This window comes from Vombatus ursinus, unplaced genomic scaffold (genome assembly GCF_900497805.2).
Source record: "Vombatus ursinus unplaced genomic scaffold, bare-nosed wombat genome assembly UNPS02014830.1, whole genome shotgun sequence".
In the NCBI taxonomy this organism is placed as follows: domain Eukaryota; kingdom Metazoa; phylum Chordata; class Mammalia; order Diprotodontia; family Vombatidae; genus Vombatus; species Vombatus ursinus.
In genome coordinates this window covers 49,965,609-49,976,726 of record NW_020954608.1, presented here as the reverse complement: position 1 = coordinate 49,976,726, position 11,118 = coordinate 49,965,609, and the positions used below count along the sequence as shown (strand labels likewise).

The 11,118-nt window shown below is 38.3% G+C and overlaps 1 protein-coding gene across 1 annotated transcript in view; it reads right to left on the bottom strand.

Moving 5' to 3' along the window:
• Positions 1–5,808: 5,808 nt before the first annotated feature.
• Positions 5,809–11,118, bottom strand: part of RERG (RAS like estrogen regulated growth inhibitor) — a 106,999-nt gene continuing 101,689 nt past the window's right edge. The window contains exons 4-5 of the mRNA XM_027838684.1: positions 8,702–8,775; positions 5,809–7,772 (exon numbers count right to left, since the gene is read on the bottom strand). Of these exons, the coding sequence (XP_027694485.1) occupies positions 7,365–7,772; positions 8,702–8,775 (482 nt within the window). The 3' untranslated portion in view covers positions 5,809–7,364. The remainder of the gene's footprint in view (positions 7,773–8,701; positions 8,776–11,118) is intronic.

Sequence of the window (11,118 nt, the reverse complement as noted above, 5' to 3'; positions counted from 1 at the left end):
TAGAAGGTTTTGGGAAAAGAGAATTCATTTCATTCATCTCATTCTTCCCCTGAATATCATAATCATACAGGGAGAAAAAGTTTCACCCTGAAGTGCAAGGGTACAAGCGATGGCCCCATTCTGATTCTTATGGAAACATCTGATGATTCCTGCAAGCTCCCACTATAGGTTTACCAGCTCTTTTTCTTTGCCAGTGCTTAGTCAAGTCATGTTCACCTGTCTCATCATTCTGGGGGGGCACCACTCTGACCTTGAAATACCTGAGGGAGGGATAGAGTTGGTTCCTATACAAGGTGACCCCCATCTCAAGAGGTGGCCCTTGGCAGTCAGGCCTGTCCATACCATGACCTGATCTCTGGCAGCATTCAATGATAGTCCAATACAACTTCTTAAGTGCCTCATTTATTACATTTTACAATATTAGACAACAGATTTTTTTTTTTAAGCTCCAAGCACATCTTTTCAGGCTCTCTGGTTTGAGAGAGGGTATAGTTCCAGGTAAAATCAGGGAAGAAGAAATGCAAAAGTTTTCCCATCTATGCTCAGCCACACTTGCATAAAATTGGGTTGGTTTTTATTCTAATGTCAAGTGTCAAAATATACTTGAATATATCTCAGAATTAAAAGCAGGTTATCAACTCAGAGGTATTCTTGAATTTTGTGACAAAATGTAGCTTGTAATCAAAAGCTTCCCTATACTGTTGAGAAAATATAACTATTCAATACCACACCTGGTAATTGGTCTAGTGGGTGATGGAGCAACAACTTTCTCAGTTTTTCTGAGGTTACATGAGGGAGCTTCTGTGGTTTGCCAACCCCAGAAAATTCTGTGTCCTGGCATCCCATGTATTTTATGGGAGTCATCCCACTTCATGCCTGCGAGAGCAAGCTGCAAATCATTTTGATCCTTATCATATGTTGGAGAATTACACTGAATCTCAGGGAAAGTAGTGTGCAACCAAGAAAGCAAGAGATTAGAAAAGACATCCTTCAGGAAAATCTACTTGTGTAACTGAGTCCTCTTCTGAACATACTTATAATTATTCAAATGACTTTTCCTTCTGATTGACTTTTCCTATTTCCTTGCTTTGGATAGATACTTGCTTCCTAGAAGTAGCTTGAACTCTTTTGTCATTTCTATCAATCTTTTTTGTCCGTCTTTGTATACTGAGATATTTGTGTTAAGTTCATAATAAAGAAGGATGTTTTATTAAAATAGTAAGTATGTATATAAGGAAACCACAAAAGCACCCAAGTAAATAATAATGTTGGGGGGTAAACAAGTTGTGGTATATGAATGCAATAGAGTATTACTGCACTATAAGAAATGATAGGCAGTTATGGCTAAAGTAGAGAGAAGCTGGCTTTGAACTAATGAAGACCTTGTTTCAAGGTTGCTGTAGGACACATTGACTGTGGTACCCCTGGGTAAGCCACTTTACTTCTCAGTGCCACAGGAAACTTTTTTTTTTTTTGGCTAGGCAATGGGGTTAAATGACTTGCCTAGGGTCACACAACTAGTAAGTGTTATGTATCTGAGTTTGGATTTGAACTCAGGTCCTCCTGACTTCAGGGCCAGTGCTCTAGCCATTGCACCACCTAGCTGCCCCTGTGAAATTACTTTGTAAACAATAAAGCATTACACAAATGTAAGTTATTTTTAAAAATAAGCTATTTTGCTTAAACCTCTACTGCAGAAATGGCTTGTCTTTGCCCTGCATCATTTTTAAAAGTCAAAATCATAATTCTTTACAGTGTTTTTTTTAATAGTTAAAAGCCAAAGGAAGAAGAAAGAACACAATTGTTCGTATTTTAAAATAAAGACGTTCAGTTATTTAAAAAAAAAATTGGACATAGGGAAAGACACTGGAAATGGGGAAGCATGTAGGGAGCTCTAGGCTAAAATCAAACTTCAGGATAAATACAAGCTCTAGGATAAAGCTTCTCTTTTTTAACTTTCAAAGCCCTTCACAGCTTGACTCCTACCTAGGCTCACTGCATGCTATTTTCCTCATTCATTGTATGTTCCAACCTGTATATGACTTACCATTTCTTGTCTGTGTGTCTTTGTGTAAGTTGTCCTTCATGCCTGGAATATACTCTCTCCCTAATTCACCTCATTGCATCCCTTGCTTTCTTCAAAGCTCAGCTCAAACACTTTTTCCTAAGGAAATCTCTTAGTCTCCCCTCCCCTCTCTCTTGAGCTCCTTTCCCCAATCTTCAAATGTGTAGCAAGATGGTGTGTGTTTGTGTGTGATACAAGGTATGAACAGCACTTCTCAGGTGCACTCCCAAGGAATCACACCAACCTCCACCCCAGTCAGTGGACTCTCAGTTTCTAAGACAATATAATGGGCGAGGAGAGGCGACAGATACATATATAAGCATGTTAAAATACCTAACAGGTAATTTGTTTTGGTAGGAGAGGAAATTGCAGCTGGGGATATCAGGTAAGGTCTCATCATAGAAGGAGGAATTTGAGCTGAGCTTAGAAGGAAACTAGGAATTTTAGGAAGGAGTCTCTTCCAGGCTTCGAGGAGAATTCTTGTGCAAAGATAGGGTGGAATGTTGTATCTGCAGAATAGTAAGAGACTTAATTTTGCAGAGTGCTTAATGGGAAGTGAGGCATAATAAAGGTGGAAAAGTAAATTGAAGCCAGGGCTTTAAATGCCCTGAAGGCATTTAAGGGGATTCATTTTCAGATGGGTTGGATCAGATAATTTCTGAGGCTCCTTCCTACTCTGAAATTGTTATTCTTTACCAATATGATCAGAAGAAAGAATACCAAAGACAAACAGTATGTGTGAAAATGATATTTTATTATAATCTCAGTATTTCAAATAAAATAAGTTAATTACACCAAATTTTCAAAATGCATTGGTGAATCAAAGCTTCAGCCTTACAAATGGTTTATACATATAACTATGCATTTATGTATATGTGTATATATACACACATATGTAAATATATACATAAACACGTATACGTAAAAGATATATGGATATTTTCCTTTAAAATAAAGTGCCAGAATTTTTAGATTTAGGAGGTATGACAGGGAGAAGTGACTCACTTATTTCAATAAAGAGTAATTAAAGGTTTAAAAAAGAACCTAATGAATTTTTAAACACACATCCCTCAAATCTCTTACTTTGAGAGTGTAGGTTAATGGATGTACAGCACTGGACTGAGTGACATAGCTAACTCCCAGTTATTCATGTATTGATTATTAAATTCTTTGAGAGTGGGGATTGTTCCTTTTCTTGTATTTGAATCCCTAGCAAATAGCACAGTACCTGGCACATAGCAAATGCTTAATAAATGCTCATTGACTAAAGTTGTTGTTTGGCTTCTCCCCTTCCCTGCTGCCACCCATTTTCTTTCTCCTTCCCTCATTGCTCTTTTGGGACTTTACCTTTTTTTTCACCACTTTCACCAAAGGTGAAAAATTAGACAATTTTGTTTTTTGCCTCCTCCCTCTGGGTCCCCCCACCAAATTCTGGTGAGTTTGTAAGGGTGTATGTATATGATTACTGGATCACATGCAGTTTCAAATTTATCTCTGGATGGCATTTATCCAAATGGACCTCACTAGCATAGATGAATGAGTTGACTATAGGAAATTCTGAATCCCAGCCAGAGCTCTATGAAAATATATCTTATCACTATTTTAAATTGAGGTTTAATATAAATTAATGCTGACATTGCCAACTTGACAGCTTTAGGATTTCCTCTACTCTGGAAGAAATAGCCATTCTTCCATATTTGCTGGCAAATTAGTGCATACCACTGTTAGAGGTTTGCAGTTTCAGTAATAGAATATGATATATGATATATGAATTGATATGGCATATCAATTCATTTCACATGAATTTCCAATTGTAATGAAATAGAAATTTTTTTAATGCTTAAAGTACCTGGTTTTTATTTGGTTAACCAAGAATTAATAAACAAACCCTATTGTGAAATCCTGAATATTTTTATAACACTTATCTAGTAACTTTCCTTATTACAGGATGGCCCATTATCACTCCCAAACCTTATTTTAGCCAAGAGCTTCTTCCTCTTCTTCACCCCAGTCACTTACGAGGGCTATCAAAAAAAAAAATGCTAAAATGTCATCCATTTTGTTCTCACTACTTCTCCCATCTATAACGGAGATTCTAATGAGCATGAAAAATATTCTACATGTAGACAGCAGCAGGGAAACAAAGAGGTCTGAACATTAAATGCAAATATTTTGAGGTAAATAACATCACACTTTTCCTCTGTACCATTTTATCCATGTTTCCATAAAATATCTGCATTACCTTGTATCCCTTACGGGCAAAGTGTCTTGCAGCAACTTATAAACTGGTGAGATTAAAAAAATCCAAAATGATGTGTGCTAAATTAAATCCAATTTGCCATAAGCAAATTGTGAAACAAATGAGCAGGCGTCAATCAAAAGGGGAAAGTGTCAGCAACAGAAACCACGTTTCTCCAGAATGGAAAACAACAAAATCTGATTATTTATTTGGGTGTTGTGGAGAGGCAATGTGGACTGATGGGTAGCGAGCAGGGCTCCGAGTCAGGAGATCTGGGGTCAAGTCTGTCTCTGCCCCATCCAGACCATCTCATTTAACCTCTCAGTGACCCAGGCAACTTTTCTCAGACTAGAAGTTGCTGAGAAGGTGCCCATTTCATTGAGAGAGAAAGCTCCTGATACCAAAGAAATCGCAGGTTTGATTTTCAAAAAAAAGTATTCGTGTGCCCTGTGGAGAGGGAAGATGTTTAGTATCATATTCAATTTTGCTCTTTTGACTCTTTGGTATTTTCTGACTTCCTCTTGAGTCAATGAAATAAGAAATGTTAAAATAAAAGCCTATTGTAAACACTTCCAAAAGCTGTAACCTAGTTTTCTGTTCTATCATCAGCCCAAGCATAGCATCAACAATCTACCTTTAAACATAGATGAAATACTGAGAAAAATCACTAATTTATAAATGCCTAGATTTCTATCACATGCTTGTTCTCCAGATATGTTCTTCATCAACCTTTGCTAATGGCTGTAATGAACAAGCTTCCCACAGTGGGTTGAGTGCCGGACTTAGAAACAGGAACACCTGGGCTCCAATCCAACCTCAACTAGCTTTGTGACCATTTGCAAATCACTACCCTTGTCTGAGCCTCAGTTTTGCCCTCTGGAAACTGGAGATAACAATACTTTTAGTACTTATCTCGAAGGACTGTTTTAAAGCTCAAATAAAAAAAGTATATGTGAAGCATTTTTCAAACTTTAAAGCACTATATTAAGTATTTGGCATTAATATCAGCATTCATGGCTAGTAAAAGTCTGCTCAAAGGAGTCATATTGCTTTCCCTGGGGATTTTATTACTTTCTCATACTACTATAGTGTAGACATCTTCTCTAAGAATCTCTGAAGATAAACTCTAAACCAAGTTTAATCAAAAGAAGAGGGCATTTTTATTAGCTACAGTAAGAGAAGGAATGTTTCTTTTCTTTTTAAAGGCACCCCTCAAACTCAAATGAAAATCCAAATTATCAGATGTTTCTCTAAAATCTTTGTAAAAGATGATCAAAGTATAGACAACTATTTGAAAATTTTCAAATACAACTGTACATTAAATAACATAACTTCATGGTTTAAGTTTAAAATATTTTTAGTGTCACAAGGCAATGAGTGATCATTTAGATGACATTTCAAAACTTCTTTTATCTACTGTAATCAATGAAAGAGTTATGCGAATAAGGAGTTCTCTAGCTCTCTCTCTCTCTTCCCACCCCCCCACCCCCCCAGTTATCCTGGAATTGCTTTCTAAACCATTAATCCTCATACAGACATTGATAATCACTAACTTACCTATGTGAAAATTCCTTTTTATATATGCTCAGGCATACTTCAATACCCCTCAGCCCCTCTACATCTCAAAATATGCTTTCATGATTTGCCATAGCCAAAAAATTAGTCATCAACTTTTGAGGATGGGCTTCTCTGAATTTAATTAGACCACACCTTGGGAGAAAATCTACCATCTGCCCAGTATAAGACTTCTCTCTAGCTTGGGAGAACCTGACAGCTTACACTCTGTAGGCAATAACTTTGAGAACCCACAGCTTAGACGATGATGTACATGTCAGAGGATGGCTTTACTGGCATACTACTTGTAAAAATGTATAAGGAACTACTACCATTTCCAAGGTTTTGTATACTTTATAATTCTTGCAAATATCATAGTTTGGAAATAAACGATCACAAAATTTCTGACTTGCAAAGTCTCAAAGATATTTAAAGTGAAAGATATATCAGATTCGGTTTAATTGGGAATCATTCGGAATTTTAGATAGTCAATTTAGCTAATCTGGGCCCTCAAGTACTTTTAATTTTATTATCTATACTTTCTGTCTATCTATATTGTCCCAAATTTGCCATGCCGTGTAACCCCACAGCCACTACAGATATCCCTTGCCATATTTTAAAAAATAATTTATTTGCATAGTAATCTTCAAAAGAAAGAGTACTCCAGTGTCATATTCAGGGTAATTTTTGTTTTTCCTATGAGGCAATGGATGTTTACTGTGAATGTCAATTAGCTGCATATTTCCAAGTAAGTAGAATGAGGACAAATTTAGGATGTGAAGAACAGTACTTTCTAACATCAGTTATTCTAAACTTTTAATTTAATGAGGTGGGAACAAGAGAATAGGAAAAAACATTTTGGGGGTAGTGCATCAATAAAGAAGGGTCTGATAGGTTTTCAGTTACAGTACATTTTATCCCTATTTTGGGTGCAGGAAAAAAGAGCTGAGAAATGTCCCCTGACCTGGCATTATTTTATTCATTTTGATCATTACACAGCTGTTCATACAATATATCCATGGAAAAAGATCTTGAGCCAATCAGGTGACAATAGAACCCATTCTACAAATGGAAATCAAATTCTACTGTGGAAATGGAAGAGATACTTTTGAATGGACTCCAGTCCTAGAATTGTCCTAATTTGATATGAATTTCTGAAAGACACACAATCCTATTCATACTGGCCATATCCTAAAACAAGGTGATGTCTCTCTGAATGTACTATATGCAAAGAGAAAAGCTGAAAACCTTATAAGCATAAACATACTGTAATAACTGAAGTATATGAACCTAGGGGACAGAATTCCCCCTTTGCCAAAAGAGGTGATAGTGCATTTTCTTTTATCTTTTTTTTTTTCTTTTTTTCAGAGGGGGAAGAATAGGCAAGGGGGGGGGGGGTGATGGAAATAAGAGAGAAAGAGAGAGAAACAACCATTTGGCCATTTGGTTTGCATTTTCAAATAGCCAACCCTGTTGTAGCATGGATTCCCCAGGAAACATAGCCCTTTAACTGCTGATTTTGGTGAGCATCTTGTTAATTGCCTGCTTGACATGTGTGGTAGAGCTTCGCCTCCTTGTCTTGCCCTGGACCATCTTCCGACGCCGGACCTCCCGGCACAGCTCATAGAAAACCTCTGTGATATTCCCTTCTCCGGTGCAAGCAGAACACTCATAAAATGCACAGGCCAGATCAGTAGCCAGCTTCTCTCCTTCTTCGGTACTAACTTGTCTAGAATGGTCTAGGTCAGCTTTGTTTCCCACTAAGATCAGAGTCACATTCTTAGGCTTTTTGATCTCATCCAGCAAGTTCTTAAGTGGGAGCACATCCTCAAAGCTTCCCCGGTCAGTAATGTCATAGACCAGCACAAAACCTTCTCCCCATCTCACATGTCCTTCCCTCTGAATAGCATCCTCCTGTTGAAAGAAAAATGACAATTGGGAAGCTTGAAGATAGTAGCATTAAGAGTAACAAACAAAGTCTTTCCTTATTTAGTATCAACTGTTGAATGCTACACAGCTCTGCAAGCCTAAAAAGTTATTCAGTAGTGCATTTATGGATGGACTTTCTCAGACAGTTTGGATAATAGAACCAAGGTAGTTTAATATCAGTAACCATGAGGATGCATAGTATCTCTACATGGTAAGTGCTTGGTAAATCTTTTTCATTCATTCATTTTATAAGAAACCTCCTTCCTAACTGACTGAGGCAGGAGTCAGAATTTTATTTGTCTATTAAGAGTTTACATCCCAAGCTTCCAACAGTTGGGGTGTGTGTGTGTGTGTGTGTGTGTGTGTGTGTGTGTGTGTGTGTGTGTGTGTCTGTGTGTGTGTGTGTGTCTGTGTGAAAGAGAGAGAGACACTGACAGACAGACACCAGGGTGCAACAGGAACACCAGAAGGTAGCTAAGAAATAGAGCATTTGGAAAGCTGCCTAAGAACAGTGAACAATGTGCATGCTGTAGCCTCCTCTATTAGACCATAAGCTCCTAAAATTCCTAGCAGGGACTGTCATTTTTCATCTTGGTATCATCAGCACCTTGACCAGTAACTTGCATAAGCTACGCACTTAACAAGTATTGAACTGAATTGGACTGGTTATAAAGACTATCACAGAAGTGGTAGTATATTAAATGCCTAGATAATTTTTGGGCAAAGCATTTCTTTGGTCATCAATCCAGGCTCCCAGATAAGTGCTCAGTTTTAATAGTTATACTAGAGTACTTTAAATTTATATTTCCCAGGCTATACAGACCCATCCTCATTTCATGATTTCATCCAGGATCCTAGTTTTGCTTCTTTCAGTGCCTAATCCAGAATACATTCTAATTGAACTCCTTACCTACCTGACCAGCTGTGTCTAGTATGTCCACGGAAAGAACTTCATCATCAATCGTTGCTTGATGCCGATAAGTTGATTCTGGGGAAAGGAGAAAAAAAAATATGATATTAATGAGATAAATGTGGTTCCTAAGACTTGGATCAGCACTAATGGAAATGCATTTTTTTGTGTTTATGTATAAGTATGTGTGGCATTTAAGTTTGTAATTCTATAAGACAGGAATCATGTCTTATCTTTTTATTTCTCTTCAGCTTCATGGGGCTCTGCACATAGCATGCAGTCAACATATTTGTTGAAATGAAATAATTGAAGCCAAAGTCACTACGGTCACTATAGTATGATTAGATATTCACAGCAATGATTAAAACAATGTAAGAAAGATGAGAATTCCAGCTCACATCCTGAATTACCTAGAAGTGTATAGTGACTTCTGTCTCACTATGTATTTATATATGTAGAGGACAGAACATGTGTGAGGGAGTGAGTGAGTGTGTGAGTGTGTGTGTGTGTGTGTGTGAGAGAGAAAAAAGAGAGAGAGAGAGAGAGGACTAGGGGACTAGGCAAAGAAGACTAGAGGCTATAATAACAATAATAATAATAATAATAACATTTATATAGTGCTTGTTATATGCCAAGGACTATGCTAAGTACTCTACAATTATTATGTCATTTGATCCTTACAAGAACCTCTGGGGGCAAGTGCTATTATTACCCACATTTTATAGATGAGGAAAAATGAGGCAAACAGAGGGCTAAGTGATTTGCCCAAATAATAAGTGCCTGAGGCTGGATTTGAATTGAGGTCTTCCTAATTCCAGGCCTGGTGCACTATCCAACTGCACCACATCTGAAAAAAAATTTATATAGCATTTACTATGTGCTAGACACTGCACTAAGTGCTTTATAATGATTATCTCATCTGATCCTCACAACAGCCCTGAGAATTAGGTGCTATTATTACCCCCATTTTACAGATAAACTGAGGTGAACAGAGTTAAGCGACTTGCCCAAGATCACACAGCTAAGTCTCTGAGGCCACATTTGAACTCAGGTCTTCCCTTCTCTAGGTCTGGCACTGTATATGCTGCCCTGTATATGTATCAACTCCAAGTGTTATACATATGTTCTCAGAGTAAAGTAGACGATTGATTGTTAACTTCAGGAGTGATGGGCTAGAATTTGGGAAACCAGGATCACCAAATTATAACACTGAGACAACTACTCCCTCTTTCCTCCATGTCCCTCCATCTAAGTATAAATCCTCTCTCCACTGAGGAAGCTGCTCTCCCCTTCTGTGATAATACCTGTCCATCCCAAATGTAGACCATCCTACCCTCAAGCAGGCACATGTGTAACTGGGTTTAAATATCTATGCCCTAGATGACAAGCATAAACTCCAAGCTTCAGGATGGCCCTGACCTTATGGTCAGCCCAAGTGCTAAAAACAGATGAGCGGACCTGCAGGATCAAGGCAGCAGCGATGAAAGAAGTGGTCCAGAGTGGGCATTTGGAAGTCTGGTGGACTTCTGGACCCTGGGATGAGTGGGAGCTTAAAGTCAAGAGTGAGGAATGTCCCCTTAAGGGCGCTGCTCCACAGATGGCTCAATGTGGACTGGACTCCACTGATTTGAGGGACAGTCAGTTCTAAGCTTCCCAGAGGATAATGAGTCACGCTAGGAAGAAACCACCAGGTTGTATGGGAGGCTGCTGCCAGCCTTCCTTCTCTTTCCCATTTGAACACTGATGTGCAAAGCCAAGAGTGAGAGCTTATTCCATGAGCAGCAGATGAGAAGCCTTGGTCTAAGGCTTGCACACATGAACAGGTCTTCTCCACTCCCGGGTAGAGAGTGAGACTCCCTGGCTCAAGTCTCCCTCCACACTGCTGCCCAAGGGATCTGCCTAAAGTTCGGGTCTAACCAGGCCATTATCCTACTCAATAAACTCAGTGGTTCTGACTACCTCAAGAGTATCAAATAGAAATTCTCTCACTTGGTATTTAAAGCTCTTTACAACTAGGCCTCAACTTACCTTTGCAACCTTGGACTTACAGGCCTACTCAAGACTTATAGGCCTACTCACTGTTGCTCTTATAAAATAATAATAATACATATATACCTATATAATAATACAAATATAGTTAACAGCTAACATTTCTATAGCACCTATTATGTGTCAGGCACTGTCCCTGACATATTATCTCATTTGATCCTCGAAGGAACCCTAAAAGAACCCTAGATGGTATTACTGCCCCATTTTACAGTTGAGAAAACTGAGGCAAGCTGAGGTTAAGTGACTTGCCCAATGTCACACAGTTAGTAAGTATCTGGATTTGAACCAGGTCTTCCTGACTTTAGGCTGTCCTTTCTCCACTGAGTCATCTAGCTGCTCCATTTCTATTCTTCATGCCTTTGTACTAGTTGA